Raw genomic sequence first — 18,938 nt, forward strand, 5'->3', positions numbered from 1 at the left:
GAATGGGCATGTGACCCAAAACAAGCCACTGAGAACCTTCCCTGCGACCTCTGTGTGAGAGTCTCTGGAAAATTAGCTTGCAGCCCCCTCTTTCCTGAGGTCATTGAACTCATATGATGAAATTCCAGAGCTGCTGGTAGCTGTCTTACTGCCAAGGTATGGAAAGCTTGCCTGTGAACAAAAGCAAAAGAGAAAAGCAGATAGGAAAAAGAGGGAAGGAGGGCAGGAGAGACCACGTTGGAATGAAATCCTTCAAATCCCTGGATCCAGCTATACCTGAAGCTGGTAAACTTTATTAAGGGATAAGAGCTAATCAATGAGTCAATTTGAGTCACTGTCACCTGTAATCACTACTACTGACTTGGGCCTTAGGTATCCTCCTCTTATAAAGCTACCTGACTATCACATTCATTCTTTCATTGTCCCCTGCATATATTCTCTCCTACTATAGTCTTATAGTCTTATATACTATAGTATATAGTCTTATAGTCTCTCCTATAGTCTTAGGGCAGAGACTGCAGATCTCCATGAAACCCTCACAAAGCCCAGCATGGTTCTGGCCGCCTGGCAGACTGACCATCAGTGAATAGAGAAGAACAGGGCTAGGGCTCTCCTTTGGGAAAGCAACAAAGAATAAGCAAATCACTTGAGTTTGTGTCCTTTTAAAACAGAATGGAGACCAGAGCCACAGTCTGTGGTGGCCAGTGTTGGGGTCCAAGCTGTCCTAATATTCTAATCTCTACCCCCCCCCCAGTGACTTCAACTAGGTTTAGGGCTACACACAGACAGCCAACTCAGCCCGGGGATAATAGAAAGAGGCAGAAATAGAAAATGAAGTCATACCCTGGCTGCAGCGAAGGTCATAAAAATAGCTAACACTGCAGGGAGAAACAAGCGACTGTTATCAAACAGCCAGAAGACCCAGGATTTATTTGGGACTTTTGCCAGAACCACAGGAACTAAGGGCCCTGTGGCTAGTAACCCACTGGTACTCAACTGGAACAGTGTCTCTCTGGACCCACTTTATTCCAGCTAGATTTTCTCTTTGGGTTCACACACCAACAGTATGTACTGGTCACTGGACACTTTTTTTTTTTTATCCTAAAAGGACACTCATGTATAGTCCACTTACCTGTTTTTAAAAATAGAAAACAAAAAAGCAATTGAATGCACAAACTGAACTATTGCAGAGGAATGAGAAGGAAGTAATATTTTAATGCACGTTATGTGAATTTGTGGATGCTCAGGCAGGACTGCACGAGGAGCAGTAATGGGGTCATCAGGGAATTACTCCTTTGGACTTCAGGGTAATAAGAGATCCAGAAGCAACTTCAAACAAGACATGCAGGAAAATCAAAGAACAGAGCCGAACGCTAAATAAGAATTACCACTGCATCAATCTCAGCCACTGCTGAGATTTTGTGTAACCAGGTTCTCTGTGAATGTCAGTGGGGTATCTGCAAGTTGTGTAAGATGTGATACAGGCTTCGTCATACGGATTGCTAGACATCCCGCCTTCCTGGACTCCGTCTACCAAATGCCAACCGTGTCCCTTCCAATCACTGCAACAAACAAAGCCCGTGCCCTCCGTTGGTACAAACGCCCCCAGAAGCATCCCCTCTGAGGCCCACAGAGGTAAGCTGGAGGAACCTCAGGGTTAGAGGTGTTGGCCTCCTAGACTTGAGCGTGACAGAGCTACAGGAGGAAGAGGAGGAAGGGAGGCTTGTAGTACTCTCCCGTAGTAGTCCGTCCCCAGGGGCAGAATGCACCACCACCCAGGGGTGCACCTCATCCTGGCCTCAGCCTCCCCTATAGGCGGAGCCTGTGGCGTTGGCGGGGGGCAGCTGGATCCAGGGGCCAAGTCTGAGCCGGGAAGGTTTGCCAGGTCAGGTGACTCAGATTCTCCCAGCTCACGGCCCTTTGCTTCTGCATTTCCCCTTGTCTGCCAGGTGGTCCCAAGCGAGCAGGACACCCCTCCCAGGGCTGCGGCTCCCTGTTAGCAAGACCCCCACGGGTATGTAGTTCGGCCAGGCTTGGTGGGGAAGGGGGGACGGCAGTAATTGAACAGGACACAGCGAGTCCCAGGGGGTGGGGTGTAACAGGTGAAGGTGAAGTGCTCATCTGCATACCATCTGTCAACAGTGCCCTGGGGGGGGGGGTGGTCTCAGACATCCCAAGCTTCTTCTAACCAGGCCTGTTATGTCCACATCCTCACACACCGAGGTGGACAAGGGCTGCAGGCCAGCAGGGGCCTGGGGATCAAGAGGGCGCAGACTGACCCTCTCGGTGTGTAGCGATTCCCTTCTGGGTAGGGTGCGGAGGGAACAGTATGACAGGGGCCTCTGGTTACCCCCAACCAGCTGCACAGCAGCCCGCCTGGCCCCCCAAAACAGCCTGGGCGTTCAGTCTTCAGAGCATCTTCTGTACCCACCCAGCCTTGCTGCACGTGACTGGGTTCACAGGACACCCTGCCACGTGAGCAGGTTCTAAGGTAGGCAGGTGATGTAAGAACCCACATACACCCCAAATCGCCCTCCAAAGCCGACCCTCGCATATGCACCATGTCACCATCCAATACAGCAGCTTTGTCCCCTGGCCTGGAAACAGATCTCTAGTTTTTCAGTTGGGGTGTGTGTGCGGGGCGTCTACCCCTGGAGCTGCCACATGGAGAGGAAGCCCAGGCTGCATGGAGAGGTCACATGTAGGTGTCCAGCTCATGGCCCCTCGCGGACATCCCAGCCAATGGCCACCATCAGCCGCCAGACCCCTCGGTGAACCAGCTTTCAGATGATTTCAGTCCCCTGCTTTTGAGGCACCAGAGTGTTAAAATCTTCCCCGTGAGGCTTCAGACATCACAGAGCAGAGATAAACCATCTCCGCTGTGACGGTAGCTGAATTCCTAGCCCACAGAATGGGGAGTAAATGTTCTTCTCTTCTCTTTTTTTTTTAAGTAGGCTTTACGCCCAGCTCAGAGATTGAACTCATGACCTTGATGTCAAGACATGAGCTGAGATCAAGAATTGGATGCTTGCGCAACTGAGCCCCCCAGGCACCCCTATATTTTGTTCTTGATGCTTCGAGAGCACTCTTTGGTATGCATTAAGAGGCAGCCAATCTGTAGGAGACCTTTAAACATCTCAGGAACGCTCAGCTGGGCCAAAGGCACTGACAGTGGCACAACAGAACTGAGGCAAGCAAGTCAAGGGAGAAGCAAAATCAAACTGCACGCTCGATCGGGGCGCTGGCTTTGAGACCAGAGGCGTGGCCCCGGCCATTTCAATGATGTGTTGTGAGGAAACGTGTGTAGGTTAAACGCATGCTGGATTCCACCAGGCGAGCTCTGGGGAAGACTTGTGGCTTGACAGATGATAAGCCAAATTGTCTGAAGGGACACACCAGGGTTTATACAAGATGGTTCAATGGAGCCAGCGATGAGTGAGCTCGGGGACCTCGGCTGTGCTCCGTGGCAAACGAGACTGGCAGGCCGTGGAGACAGCTGTGCCCTGTCAGATGATGGTGCAGCCAAAGCAGTACCGGTCCGGGTAGTCCACCACATGTACCCTGTGGTCAGTGCCATAGATGTAGTAGACATATGTCTGTCCCCGGTACCAGTAATGGACTTCCGTGACGGGGATCAGCTCAATGGTCTGGCGCTGGGGAAACAACGGGCCGAGAAAAACTTCAGTGTTCGAGTCACTTGCCTGCTCAAGAATCTTCAGTAGCTCCCTACTACTCTGTGGGATGAAGTTTATGCTCTGGAGTTGGCGTTTTGGCTCCCATATGCCTTTCTAGATGTACCTCATACTACACTCCTTCAAACACACTGAACTCTGGCCCAAACCGACTTCTCAGCTTTAGCCACTATCTGATTCTATGTTTCAGAAAGTGGGGGGGGGGGGGGGGGGGAGGGGGGAGTCATCCCCAGGGACGTCCCAGGGTGTATGGAAAGCCACGAGCCAAACAGGACATCTTCCAGAAGCATTAATTTTTAGATGGGGAGGAAGAGCAGAGAAAGGTGGAAGAGAAAGTCATTTTAAACATTTTTGTATTAAAACAACCATGGAGGGGTGCCTGGGTGGCTCAGTCGGTTCCGCGGTCAACTCTTGATGTCCGTTCAAGTCATGACCTCCCAGTTTGTGAGTTTGAGCCCCATGTCGGGCTCTGTGCTGGCATCGCAGAGCCTGCTTAGGATTCTCTCTCCATCTTTCTCTGCCCCTCCCCCATGCTCTGTAAATAAATAAGTTTAATTTAAAAAAACAACCATGGAGATGTTAGGGAGTCCACAACACAATCTGAACTAAAATATAAGGTTAAACGTTGACACCAAAGAAATTCCAAAGTCTGCTAGTCTGCTTCAGGCTATTTTCACAGGACCCTCCCTCTCCCACCATGGTTTTGCTCTGACCTCCCTTTGAAAGCAGTCCTTCTCAAACACCACCCCTCCTTTTACAAACAGGGAAACTGAGGCCCATGGGCTCACGGAATTTCAGGTTGGGAACATCATCCAGGTCAAGGTCCGTGTGGGTAGTGCTCTACTCTCCTCCCAGCACGTGGCCTGTACCTGAGAGCCTGGGGCACTCACTTCCCCCAGCAGAGCGGTCCTGAGGTGTCTCATTCTCTGGCCCCTCTGCTGAGCAGTTACTCTACAATCTTCCAGAATTGCAGAGCCCTGAATAGAACGTGGGAGACCACCTTGGGAGAGAACACAGGCATCCAGCTGAAACATCCACCCCCGTTAGCGCTAGGTGCTGCTGTGTTGGGACAGCTCCCTACAGGGGACACAGCAAAGTCACTCCTCATCAGTCAAGCTAAGCTTCCTTGGGGATGTACTGCGGGCCAGGCTCTGCATCAAAACCCCAACGTTCTCCAGCACAAGCTGCTTCTTTGTCCCAGACTCACATCTTGGGGGGATCCCAAACCCAGAGGGAGGTGGTGTGGATGGCCCAGGGTTAGACCTTCCTCCTTCAGGATGTTCCATTCCTTGGGAACAGCTCCAGCTCTCTCACTGTAGGTGAAGGTCCAGAGGCCTTCAGGGAAGGAGAAACAGGCCAGGGAGGGGGGCTGTGAAAAAAGGGACCCCTGTTCCACTGGAGGGGCGGCTGAAGGGCAGTGTGATATTGCGGCAGGAAGAGGGGACTCAGAGTCAAGGAGCACATCTTCCATGAAGTTTTCTGTGCCATCTAAACTTCCTTTCTCTAGGAAATGGGGGTGAGAGCTCCTATGCCACAGGGTTGTTGAGATAACCGAATGAGATCCAGAGACTTCCCAGAGGCCAGAAAGTTGTCTCTGAGTGGTAGTTTTGGAAATAAAAGGTAGAAGACCCCTCTTTGACGTTTTGGTATGGAGGACACAAAATGAGAACCAAGAGGCAAGAGGAGGCGGGAGCCCACATCACTGCTCCAAACACCTGGGCAGTATGGTCAGGGCCGCTCTCGTTTCCAGGCTTTTCTACCAGAACCAAATGGAGAGCAACACCAATACCACCCTTTCCTGCCTCCCTTGGCTTCTGATGCAAAAGGTCTTCAGGTTTGAGGCTACTGATTGGTTAGGACATCAGCTGCCATCAGGTGGCTACCTTGTAATCAGCCACGGATCTGTTGACACGCCTTGGTCATGCCCCCAGGATGAGCAGATTCCAAGTCTGAGAGCAAGAGCGGGGCACGGGGCAGGTGTCATGAGGGGTGTGTCCTCGGGCTGACTCCACTAACTTCTCAATCCTGAACAAACTATCCTCGGACAACTTTGTCTCCAGATGCAGGACCAAAGGACAATTTGAGGAAGGGATTCACAAGAGCCCTTTTCTCTCAGTGCTAATCCCTTTTAACACGACACACCCGTCTGCCCCTGGCTTACATTTCCCTGCTCCGGGACTGGTTCACAGAGGGCTTGTGTTGCCCAAGACAAGACTACACTCTAGGGGAAGGCCGCAGGAGACCCAGGCCTGCCACCAACATCCTGTGTGATCTCGGGCAGGTCACTTCCCCTCTTCAGGCCTCAGTTTCCCCAGCTGTCAAAATTAAGAGCCCAGAAAGGATTCAAATTATCAGTCTCAGAAATAAAAGAATCTCAGGATAATCACGAGTGTCACAAGCTGACAGGCCCATTCCTAGAGTAGACACCTCAATCCTGGGGGCTCTCCATGTGACCCACACCGTGAATATGAGCTCCGCAAGAGCAAAGTCCCACAGAGACGATGTTCTGGGTCTTCCACGAAGAAGGTTCTTGTCCCACCCATGCTCCTGCAAATCTGCCTCTTCTCTGCTGCTCATAGCCCATTGTCCTTCCTCAGAGTCCTGTCCTTGAGTTACGGAGCCCATGTCTCACAGAGAATGCACAAAGTGCCTGCGAAGCTGTGCCCGATGTTTGGACGGTGCTAAACAGCAAGAGGCCAGTTCCCTCGTCTCCAGGCACAGAGTTGCTGAGGTGTAACGAGCGCACAGAGGTCCCCTGGGACAGGGTGGTGGCAGGCCCTCGCCACACCTCACCCTTGTGTGACCCCTGCCCCTCCCATGCTGGCTCCCCTAGTCCTTTACAGGTTCCTCCTGGGAGCCCTTCCTTGACAAATGTCCTGCACACAAGCTGTTGTCTCAAAGCTGCTTCTGCAGAGCCCAACCTAAGGCAGGGTCCAACCCAGCTCATTTGAAAGATGAGGACACCAAGGCCTTCAGGAGGGGAGAGGGTGGCTCAGAGCCACGTGTATGTGCCAGAGCTGACAAGCAGGTCCCATCCCTGCAGTGTCTGGCCTCAGATCCCCCTTCGCTGATAGCCCCATAAACCTGCACTGGCTTTCAAAGAGCCGCTGGTGTGCCTTGAGTGCAGTGAGTAATAACATTTGACTTGGAACTAGGAAGTGGGTTCTACTCCTGGGTTCTTGCACTAAGAAGCTGTGTGATTTTAGGTAAATTGCTTCCACTCTCTGAGCTTCCTTTGATTTACTGGAAAACTTGTGGGTTCAGGCTAGACTAAGGGGTAGCTGACATCACCCCACAGGCCAAAGCCAGCCCGTCAGCCATATGGTATTCCTAGCATTTTTAAAGCTTTGTTCTCAATCTTGAAAAATTGGAAGGTTTCCTATAAAAGTCTGGCTTTCAGAGGGTCCAAAATCTCTGCCCCTGTGCCTGCACAAAGATGAGTCGTGGCTGGCTCCTTTGGAGAAGACGGCTCTCTCACTCATGTTACCACCCGGCCGTGGCAGGTCTCTGAGTTTGCGGTGCCCCCAATCCAGCTCCGAGATGGGATTCATTACTTTTTAATTAAATGCATCCTTCTCTCCCCTGCAAACAGGGGAGATGTGCAGAAAGGGAAGGGGAGATACTCATTGCAGAGGGACCAGAAGGAAAAGGGACATTTTGAGCAGCAGTTTCCAAGCACTTAAAGCAAACCCTCTGAAGGAGTGTTAACGTCTCTTTTTCACTGGTGAGAAACCAGACTTCGGGGAGGAGGAAGTAGCTGGCCCAGGAGAATGTCAGGACACAGGAGAACCTGGATCTAAGCCTATTAGACTCAGGGAGCTCGGCCCTGGCCATTCCGGGGCCAAACCCCCATCTCCTCCAGGGACCCCCATCAAGCAGCTGGCTGCAGGGACCATTCAAAGCTGCAAGAGGCAACATCGCCACCTAGTGGCCATCCCAACACAGCACGAAAGCAGCCTAACCCTGGGGGCCTCCGCCGCTCCCCAAGGGAGGTGGGAGAAGACAGGCCTTGGATTTAGAAAGTGCCCTGAAGGGCAGAACTTTAGGTGCCAGACTTGGGTAAGCCCTGAATCCTGAACTTCCCCACCCGCCCCTCTCTGAAGATTCTAACACACGGGGTTAAAATCAAGATCTGGCTGCCACACTCCTGCTTGAGACCCTACAATAGCTTCCAGTTGCTCTCAGGATAAGAATCCTAATCTTGCACAATTTCCAGTGGTCCCACCTTCTGTGGAGGCCCCACAGTGCTCTGCTCTCTGCCCTCCAGCCACACGAGTCTCAGGTCAGTCTCCAGTACTGACCCCCTTCCTAAACTGGGGCTCCTGTCCTCCACCCCTCCCCTAACTGACGCCTTCCCGCCCTTGTCTGGAAGGGCCCCCCCCCCCAGCAGGAGCCCCAGCCTGGCCCCAGAAGCCTGGCCTCCCCACAGCCCCCGACCCCTACCCCACTCACCTGCTGCAGGACTCGGGCCCGGGGGGACAGGGCAGCGCTGTGCTCCGCAATGCCCCTCTGGGAGGCCAGAGAGATCTCCCGCAGCGGGAAATCCACAATGGGGTACACCTGCGGGAGAGACACAGCCGACCTGCTGCCCTGACCCAGGGTGTCAGCACCTGGAGCCTTACAGCTCTGATTCACACGGGGCAGAAAGCAAGCCCAGACAGGGAAGGGCCCCCGAGGCCAAGAAGTGAGTGGGTGGGAATTGTTGAACCTCCAGGTGCCCCTGACCTCCTGGGGAATTCCAACCAAGAAAGCGGGGCTGTGGCACAGACAGCAATCCTTCTCCTGCAGCCCACTCTCACCCAGCACACCTTTGCTGCTGACTCGGGCTTGGGGTGGGGCTTCCTGAAGGGGTCATGCCTGAACTGAGCCCGTAGGAAGTCAGATTGGGGCGAAGAAAGGCGGGTGAGGAATACTATTCCACCACAAAAAAGAAGGAAACCTTGCCGTGGGAGACAACACGGACGGACGTCGCGGGCATTATGCTAAATGAGATCAATCATTCAGAGAAAGACAAATACCATATGATCTCATTTATACGTGGAATCTAAAAAACAAACTCCTAGATAGAGAACAGACTGGTGGTTGCCGGGGCGGGGGAAGGTGAGATGGGAGAAGGTGGTAAAAAGGTACAAACTTAGGTATAAAATAAGTAAGTCCTGAGGATGTGACATGGTGACGATAGTTAATAATACTGTGTTGTATATTTGAAAGCCGCTAAGGCACTAGATCTTAAAAGTGCTAATCATGAGAAAATAAAAACTGTAACTGTGGTGACAGATGTTAACTAGACATTGTGATGATCACTTCACCATACATACACATATTGAATCACTGTGTTATACAGCTGAAACGAATATGATGTATGTCACTTGTGCCTCAACTTATAAAAACCCATACTACAGGGGCGCCTGGGTGGCTCAGTCGGTTGGGCATCCGACTTCAGCTCAGGTCATGGTCTCACAGTTCGTGGGTTCGAGCCCCGCATCGGGCTCTGTGCTGACGGCTCGGAGCCTGGACCCTGCTTCGGGTTCTGTGTCTCCCCCTCTCTCTGCCCCTTCCCTGCTCATGCTCTGTGTCTCTCTGTCTCTCAATAATAAACAAATGTTAAAAAAATAAATAAAAAATAATCCATACTATAAAGTGAAAGAAGCCAATCTGAAAAGGCTACATACTATGAATGAAAGAGAGAGAGAGAGAGAAAGAAGAGAAAAAGGCTGAGCACCTGGTCTCTCTAAGAGAAAACAGGATGACCCTGCTCAGATATCCCATAAAGGCCAAGTTCCCTGCCAAGACCTACAGCAGAGGTTGGCAAATCTGTTTTGCAAATGGCCACACAGTAAATATTTTAGGCTTTGTAGGCCATAGGGCCTCTGTCTCAACTACTCAATTCTGCCCTTGTAGCACAAAAGCAGCCACAGACAATAAGTAAACAGACAGGCATGGCTGTGTTTCAATAAAACTTTATTTATAAAAGCAAGGCCAGGGCCAGATTTTGCCAACCCCTGTCCTACCGGACTCTCCCTGATCTGGTTGCTGACACCTCTCATGTCTTAGCTGCTTGCTCTGCCCGACTCAAGTCCCTCCTGTCCCACTGCCCTCTGCTGCTCCCTCTGCTGGACCCCTTGGCTCGAGTCCACATGGTCTACTCCCCCACCGCACCGTTCTGGTCTTTGCGCAGGGTCACTTCCCGGCCACCAGCTGAAACCACACCCCTCCATGTCTCCTTTCCCTGCCTGCATATTTTCAGTGGCCCTTACAACCATCTGACATTGGGGTGGAATACTATTACCTTCTCCCTCACCGGACTATGAGAGATCTACAAGAGTGAGCATTTTGTTCCACGGTATCCCCAGGGCCTAGAATAGTGCCTAGTATGGGCAGAGGGTCTCAAGGCTTGTGTGAGGGTGTGGGGGGAGGAGGAGGAAACACAGGGTCGAGCATGTGAAATTCAGGAGAGAACTGGCCCCACAGGCCCCAGCAGTCACTCTCCTGCTTGGCAGCAAGCACCATCGTCACCCAGCCCATCTTTGTCTTTCCGAGTGAACGAAGCACACACAGGAGGGGAGGGCAAAACCAGCTTCCGTGCTACGGTCTTCGAATCCCTCCTTACCGCGGTGTTTTCGTCCTTAAAGAGGCTTTCTCCTTTGGCTTTGGCAAGGAGCTCCCTGGGGCAATTCAGCCGGTGCTCAGATACAAACTCAAACAGGCTGTTTTTCCTGGAAGTGCAGAGGATAGGTTTGGAATCGGACAGGTGTCGGCTGGAGGGCTTGCATGACTACCGGTGGGGCCTTGGGAAAGTTCTTTAGCCTCTTTGGGCCTCAGCATCCTCATCTGTACAGTGGGAAACTGAAGTACTGACAGTTCTGTTCTATTACCTCATTCTGTCCTTGCCTGTGAAGCCCTTAGCACGGCGCCCAACAAGGGAAACCCATAGCGCATGGGGAGCCTTCCCTGACATGGGAACTTAAGACACAGGGACTCTAGTCCCAGAAGGGAAGGCCCAGGCACTGAGTGGCTGCTGCACTAGAAACTGGCAATGTCAGAATTTGAACTCGGGTCTGTCCATTGTGGAGCACGCCAGCATCCAGCCACCCACCCTGCCTCTCCCCAGGGACCTCCCCCCTCCCAAGTGGCCTAAAGCCCTTTTCTCCCAGCGCAGAACCCTGCATTGTGAAAGCCCCAACCAAGTGGAGTTTCTCTGCAGAAACCAGTCCAGGCCATGTCCCCTGGCCTCCCCCATGGGGCCACAGCCACATACCACATGATGACCAGCTGGATGAAGTGCAACAGTCTCTTCTCCCCCTTGCAGGTGGCACAGGTCTTGCTTCCCCTCCCTGAGCACGTGCTGCACCTGAGAGGGGCACATGGTCGGCACCACTCACATAAGTCACGGGGTCCTGGCGGCTTCCAGCACGCCCACCCCCAAATCCTTCCTCATAGAGTTGGACTAAGGTGAACACCACTGGCTTCCACTCCCCACCATCTAGGCCTCCTGCTTCTGGTGGCAGTGCCCCAGTTTCCCTTTGAAGACCACCCTTTCCCCACCCAGCCCACATGGATTGTGGGCTTTCCCCAACCCCTTCTATGACTAGCTTCGGACCTGGGCGTGCCCAGTCAGTTCAGTCCATCTCTATGGCCACAGTGGCTGACACAGATATGAGCACATGACCCAGTTGAGTGCAATGAGATCTGCCCTGTAACTGTTTCTGAAACTATCAGGAGAGGGATATCCCTATCTACTGAGGCTACTACGCTTGGAGCCATTGGCTGTCCCCTCTTTTACCACAAGAGACAGCTTGCCTGAGAATGAAGTCAACACAAAGACACACCGGGTGAGGGACTGAGACAGAGTCCTGGTGACATTGCTTAAGCACCTGGATCCAGCTGTACCTGAAGCCATCCCAGAAATATAATTCTGGACTTTTCTTTCACAAGGGCAGGGTTTTTTGTTAAGCTCATTTGAATTAGGATCCTTTCACATGTAAATAAAAGAAACCTGAGCGAACAGAGATGGAACTCTGTTGATTGTTCAGTCAATCAAGCAACCTTCCTTGACTCCTGCACTCAGGCCCTGCAGTGAGTTATAAATAAGAATTTGCCTAGGCCCCGATCCTCAGAGAGTTAAGGATATCTGGCTCGAGTGGTTTCCTGTATTCATTTCCCCACCATGTGGGCGGGAAGAAGTCTCCCCTCCTAAAACCCTCCCTCCCTTCCTCTCTGCAGCACTTCATTCTTTACATCTGTACCCACAGACTGCTGGACGAGTTCTAGTCTCTTCTTGAAGTATCAAGCCTGGAGGAAGGCTCACCCACTCCACAAATATTTACTGAGCACCTACTACACACACAGCTCTGGGGCACAGGAGCGACAAGACAGGGTACCCAACTGCCCTCCAGAAGGGCAGACAATGAAAAGCAAGAAAGCTGGTAAGGGAGCACTCTTCACCTCGGTGCCGGGGAGACCCGCTCATACCTTCGCCTGCCAGACCCCGAGCACATCTGACATCTCCGGGACTGCTTGGCTTTGCGCTTGGCTCCACTGCAGGAGGGACACCTCACCTGCGGACACACCACGGCCTCAGCCCCTGCTGGCCTCCCAGGGAAGGGGGCAAAGGGCATCCTGAGACCTGGTTCAAATCCCAACCCGGTGATCCTGAACAAGCCACTTGTCTCCCTGGGCCTCAGCCCCTTCATCTGTAAGATGGAAGGGGAACACTGTACCTTTGGGCCCCACCAGCTGTTGCCTTCAAAGATGCTACAGCCTTATATCTGTGTGTCTCCTGAGACATCATTCTCTCCTGCTCCTCTCTGATCCCCATGACTCCTGAGACTCTGCCCTGACCAAACAGCCATGGCCAGAGGGACTGGGAAGAGGGGCGGGCTGGCTGAGGAGCCTGGAGTTGGGAATGGGGAGCTCAGTCTTGGAGAGGCCCCCAGGCTTCGTTCCCACAGTTGGCTCACAAAGGCCTCTGGAGACATTCCAGGGAAGAGGGAAGGGAAGAAGGGGAGCAGGGGTGGAGGGAGGAACACAAAAGATCTCAGGGAGGGGCTCCACGAAGGCTGCAAGGGGGTGCATGGCAGGAGCAAGGGCACAGGAGACAGAGGCGGGTGGGAGGGCACAGGCGGGCCCCACAGGTGGCCTGTGAGTAGGCAGAGGAAGGAACACAGCAGGTGGAAGGTGGGCATCCAGAGGGTGGAAGGCAGGTGGGCAGAGGGAAGGATGGAGGAAGACATGGCTTAACGTGGTGAGTGGTCAATATGTGTCCAAAAGATCAGGAGCAAATGGGGAGAGCTGAGGACACATAAGGGGCATGATCTGACTCCCAGTGTGGTGAGCAGCCCCGAAGGCTGATGGCACCAGAGCCTGGCAGTGTGCTTACGGACCTGTACTAGGTTGACCAGTATCTCCCCCACCACCACCCCCCAAAATTTATAGCTACCAGAACCTCCGAATGTGCCTTTATTTGGAAATAGTCTTTGAAGATAGAATTAGTCCAGATGAGGTCATGCTGGACGATGGTGGGGCTGAAATCTAGCGCCTGGTGTCCTCACATTCTGAGGGAGCCCCAGGACACACGCGGAGAATGGAGTGGTGCACCTACCGGCCAGGGTGCACTGGACTGGGGGGCAGCTGCCAGAAGCTGGAAATGTGGCTCGGGGCCTCCAGAAAGAACCAACCCCATGGATACCTTGACTTTGGATTTCCAGCCTCCAGAAATGTGAGAGAATAAAAATCGGTTGTCTCAGCCCCCCCACCCCCAGTTTGTGGTAATGTATCATGCTCTCTAAGACACAAACACAAGGCCCCCATCTATATTTTGCCTCTAGAAGCTCCCATGAACGTCACTTTTTCAGACTCATCTCCCCATCCTGCAAATGCTGGTCGCTTGTCAGTCTTACCCAAAGACAGAGGGTTCCCAGTGGGAAGGCCCACCTCTTATGGGGTCCTCTTACAGGGCCCAGCACAGAGCGTGTACTCAGTCTCAACAAATGTTTGTAAATGAATGAGAAAAAAGGAAAAGAATTGAAATCATAAACCATAAACCACTGCAGTGAACAAAGGCCAGTAGCAGACGCCCAATCCAACTTTCCCATTTTGCAGGTGAGCAAATGGAGGCCCAGAAAGGGAGGACAACTTGCCTCAGGTCACACTGTTAGTGGGGGAGCCCCATACCCGGGGCAGAGCCCTCTGTCCCCGCGTGGTGCCTCCTCCCACATCATCACTTACTCACCAGAGGCCACACAGGACTCACCATGCCGGCCCCGTGGCAGCCGCTGCATTTGTAACGCCCACGCCCATGGCATTTGTGGCATTCCTGAAAGTGAAAACCTCTCCTGGGCTCCAGTTTCCCAAGCCCCAGCACCTCCTGACTTCACCTGCCCCACACCCACTCCACAATGTCACCAGCCCAAACAGAGGTGCAGCCGGTAAGGCCCAGGGCAGGAAGGTAGCCATTCTCACTTGATGAGGATTGAATCCTCATCAAAGGGCCTTGAATGCCAAGCCAAGGAGGTCATGTTACCATTTCCTCAGAGCCCCAGCCCAGTCTGTTCTCTGAACTCCGTGCTCCCAGGCTACGCCACAAAGGCCGACGTCCTTGGCCCACTGGGTAGCTGAGAGGTCTTTTGGAACAGACGCCATAAAAACTGCACAGCATTTCTGTGCAAGGCAAAGAGCTGGCTATTGGAATTTAATCACCAAATCAAAATAGCTTTTCCACTCCTGAGAAAAGAATGGAACCCCCTCCTGACCTCTCAAAGTCCTGGTCATCACGTGACACTATGAAAACTCATAGGTTACGTGCTTGAATCAAGTTCTAAAGTGAAAATAAGGCAGGTAAAGAGATGAGAACAGAATGGGAAATATCACATGTGTGGTTTTGTAATATGTTACAAAATATGTTACAATGTTGGCCTCATTGCAGGTCGCAATTACATTTCCATAGGACAGGACAGAAGTCCAATTTTGTCCCTTTAATGACTCTGCTGAAAATCCAAACAGTTTGAACTTTATTTTGTATCAGTTTCATTCAGCACTTCAGCCGTTTACTGTTTACTGGTCGGGCAAAAATAAAAACACACTGAGGGTCTAGGAATGTGAATGTTCACTGTTTAAAGCTGGTGACAGGTTAGTAAATGGAATCATCCTTTCGCTATGTGACTATTCTCTAATCTGCATGAATTTAAAAAATTTTTTAATGTTTACTTATTTTTGAGAGAGAGAGAGAGAGTGAGCAGGGGAGGGGCAGAGAGAGAGAGGGACAGAGAATCCAAAGCAGGCTCTCTGATGACAGCAGCGAACCGTGAGCTGATGACCTGAGCCGAAGTCGGCTGCACAACCCACCGAGCCCCTAATTTGCATGGAATTTTGGATGGGTCTATATTCCTTGCACTGGGTTTCCTTAGAATTAGCCCGATTAATAGCCAAGGAATGAACCACCAGTCTGCATTCTGGATTTTCTTTTCTTAAAAAATAAAGTTTAGGGGCGCCTGGGTGGTTCAGTCAGTTAAGCGTCCGACTTCGTCTCACGTCTTGATCTCGCGGTCCGTGGGTTTGAGCCCCGCGTTGGGCTCTGTGCTGACAGCTCAGAGCCTGGAGCCTGTTTCAGATTCTGTGTCTCCCTCTTTCTCTGACCCTCCCTTGTTCATGCTCTCTCTCTGTCTCAAAAATAAATAAATGTTAAAAAAAATTTTTTTTAATAAATAAATAAAGTTTGAGGAAATACCCAGTGACTTCCTAAGATCAGCACTGTAAAGTCTGAAACCAACTCAGAGAGAAGGGCAAAGATTCCAACAATCACGTTACCTTGACCAGTGACGAATGAGGGACTTGGAACTTCCTCGTGTCTTCCTGAAACATTGGGGGGACCTGGACTTTGATGTCCCAAAGCCTGGGAGAGGTCCCTCTCTGTGGCCCATCCACTGACTGGTCTGACACAAAAAGGGATCATTGTAAGGCCAGTGAACAGCTACAAGAACAAGCTTTCATTTACTTACCAAACAGTATGGAGCCTTCACCTGATGCCAGGCATTAGGCAAGATCCTGCGCTAAGGGCCCCCTCAGAGTCTGTGGTTAAGCACCCAAGTGTTGAAGTCGAACAGACCTGGTTTGACTCCTGACTCTTCTGCTTCCCAGCTGCGCAACTCCAGACAAGTTCATTTACCTCTCTGACCTGCAATTCTCTCATCTCCAAAATGGGGGAAATACATGGCTCCTACCATATAGGATGGTAGTGAAATTAAACAGAAGGCATAGCAATGCTTAGCACAGGGGTGGCACATGATAGAGGGATCAAAAGCAAGAACTGCCAACACTGTGGTGACTATTCCCCACCTTCTTGTCCTTTCTCCTTCTCCTCCTCTGTTCAAGGAGATAAGGCACAGCTACAATGATGATACAATGTAATAGGATATGGAAAGTGCTTGGGACAAGAGTTGCATAAAGCCTCTGCAAACTCAGAAGACTGACTCCTTCTGTTGGATAAGGGGTCAGCAGGTGAAGAAATCCTGAAAGGCTTCATAAAAGAGGTGACACAGGAGCTGAGTCTTAAAGGATGAACCAGTGGTCAGCAGAGAAGGAAGCGCTAAGGGCTTCCCAGAGAGAACCTTCAGCAGCTAGTGGGGTTCAGCAGCAGGCAGGATGGCACAGTGAATGGGGTCCTCAAGACTCAGGGAGGCACTGGGGATGGCCTAGAAGGCAAGCGGAAACCCAACCACACAGGCTGCCTTTGTGATCTAGCCCTGTGTGGTGGCACCAGTGTGTGGCCAAAGGCAAACCCTAGACTTTTTCAGGCCCTTCTGCAAACCACTTCCAGACAGGAAGGATTTATTTCCCAAGTTCCACACTGGAGAGTCTGGATAAAAGCCCACCCTCTCATTTTACAGAGGATGGGGAAACCAGGGCTCCAAGCAGAAGAGCATCTCACTCAGGTTAGTGGATAAGACATGTCCTGATATTTTTCACCAGCCCCTGCCATATCTGTTCCCAAGTAAACTGATTTCACTTACTGGTAAAGGGTTGAAATGTCCATTCGCTTATCCTGGATTCACTAAAAGTCTCTAGTCGGTACTATAGAGAAAAAAAAAACCAGCATGTTCACAGTCATGCCCTTTAGGAAGACAGCATTGTGGAAAAAGACGAAGCTTTCCACCTGCCGAGGCTCCCCAGGAAATTGAAAGGCCCCACACCCAGCACCACAGGCTGCTTTGAACAGCTGGCAAAGATGATTTCTACTTCAGATGCCCCTGGACATCTGCAGGGAGGTCAGTCAGCCCCAGGAAATCTCCCCCGATGGGCTCACAAGCTGATTTCAGCTCCCATTTCTTTACACCCAGAAATGCTCTATAAGGCAAGCTGTGGGAGAGCAATTGCCCTTTTTTTTTTTAATGTTTTTATTTATTTTTGAGACAGAGAGAGACAGAGCATGAGCAGGGGAGGGTCAGAGAGAGAGGGAGACACAGAATCTGAAACAGGCGCCAGGCTCTGAGCTGTCAGTACAGAGCCCGACGCGGGGCTTGAACCCACAGACTGTGAGATCATAACCTGAGACAAAGTCGGATGCTTAACTGACTGAGCCACCCAGGCGCCCCAGCAATTGCCCTTTAACAGATGGAGGCCAGTCGAATCTGCTGCCTCAAACGTCCCCTTTGGAGGCATTTTTCTGCCTGATGTCAAGGTCCTCCTTCTTGATCTCATCCACAAAATCACAAAACAAGAAGGGATCTTGGACATCACCTGGCTCCTCCTCTGACACTGGAGAAAACAGAGGCTCAGAGAGGTCAGTTACCTTGACCAAGATCACACAGCTACACAGGGGCCTCTTCCCCTAGGCTCCTGCTCTAACCACTCCCTGTGAGGCTTCTATGCTTTCTGTGTGATGGTGCACTCGCCAGAGGATGGCTGTGCCAGTGGCACTAGAAAATGTGAACTTAAAAGCTGTTCCTTGGCCCTGTCGATGCAGAAGGGGACATAAGTGCCCACTGTGGTCTCAGTAACAGACAGAAGATTTCCCTGGAGCTTCGGGCCCAGGGGTCATGAATAAACGATTCCTTGGCACAGATGTGACTGGTGGGATCAAGGGGAGTAGATGGGCCTTTCTTGGCCCACCTCTCCCGGAAGCGGGTTACTCATGTATTTAAAGACACGGACTTTGGTGACGGCGAACCCGATTTACGTCCTAGCTCTGTCACTTCTAGCTGTAAACTTGGGGCAAGTAACTTTACCTCTCTAAACTTTCAATTCCTCCCCTTTAACTGGTGACAGTAAGATCTACTGTGCAGGGCAGTTGTGGGACTTCATAAGACATACGTGTAATGTGCCACCCATGATGCTGAACACAGTTGAGCTTTGCAGTGAAGACTGGTAATAAGGACTCCTTGTGTCATCATGCACAACTACAGATCAGAGGAGTGGCAAAGGCACTTCAGTGTCACCGCTATTCACATGCACTGACCCCCCCAAGACTCCTTTCTCCCGTTCGACCTCACGCAAGCCACCCCCCGCCCCAAAGCCTAAAGCCCTCCCCAGGCGACCGCCAGGCCCAGGCCCCCTTACCCTGCACAACGTCTGCTGCTTCAGCTCCTGGATGATGAGGTCACCGGCGGCTGTGCTGCCATAGCAGCATTTGGAGCTCACAAAGCTGAGGAGGGCTTCCCGGGCCACTTCCTCTGTCACCAAGGGGACTCTGCTGGGGACAGAGCACAGAAGCAGGGTCTCTGGAAAGGGCCTGCAGGCTCATCAGGGCCAGCCAGCTCCCTCTTGATGCAGATGGAAATGGAGGTCAGGAGAAGGGAAGGGCCAGGCCGTGGGCCACGGTAGTGGTGAGGCACTCGGGGGTCCATCTGGGGAAGGAATCTCTGGCAGAGGGAACTGTGTGAACAGATGCCCACAGCGGGAGCAAGGCAGTTCTTTCTAGAGGACAGGACAGCAACACTGCTGTAGCTGAAGTGCAGGGCTCAGGAGAAGAGCTTAGAGAATCTTAGCACGTGCACACACACACATACACACACACACACACACACACACATACACACTTAAAGATGTACTTAAAGACAAATCACGCCATTTTACAGATGAGGAAAACTGAGGTCTGGAGACGATGTCACACAGCTAGGAGGAAGCAAAGTTAGGTCAGACCACGTTCCCATGTTCCTGCCCTTGGGGACCTTGCCCCCTCAGCCAGAGGAGCTATGAGCAGTGTTCATGAGAAAGCCCCTGCCAAGAACTACCAGGCCGTGGTGCCCACAG

The 18,938-nt window shown here is 51.9% G+C and overlaps 1 protein-coding gene across 1 annotated transcript in view; it reads right to left on the bottom strand.

Annotated features, from left to right (window-relative positions):
- Nucleotides 1–3,506: 3,506 nt before the first annotated feature.
- SSUH2 (ssu-2 homolog) overlaps nt 3,507–18,938 on the bottom strand; it is a 28,871-nt gene continuing 13,439 nt past the window's right edge. Inside the window, exons 4-12 of the mRNA XM_042927320.1 lie at nt 18,246–18,375; nt 16,700–16,760; nt 15,498–15,622; nt 13,945–14,007; nt 12,165–12,250; nt 10,951–11,043; nt 10,303–10,408; nt 8,145–8,252; nt 3,507–3,653 (exon numbers count right to left, since the gene is read on the bottom strand). Coding sequence (XP_042783254.1) covers nt 3,507–3,653; nt 8,145–8,252; nt 10,303–10,408; nt 10,951–11,043; nt 12,165–12,250; nt 13,945–14,007; nt 15,498–15,622; nt 16,700–16,760; nt 18,246–18,375 — 919 coding nt within the window. The remainder of the gene's footprint in view (nt 3,654–8,144; nt 8,253–10,302; nt 10,409–10,950; nt 11,044–12,164; nt 12,251–13,944; nt 14,008–15,497; nt 15,623–16,699; nt 16,761–18,245; nt 18,376–18,938) is intronic.

The sequence above is a fragment of the Panthera leo genome, chromosome A2 (genome assembly GCF_018350215.1).
Source record: "Panthera leo isolate Ple1 chromosome A2, P.leo_Ple1_pat1.1, whole genome shotgun sequence".
NCBI classification, from domain to species: Eukaryota; Metazoa; Chordata; class Mammalia; order Carnivora; family Felidae; genus Panthera; species Panthera leo.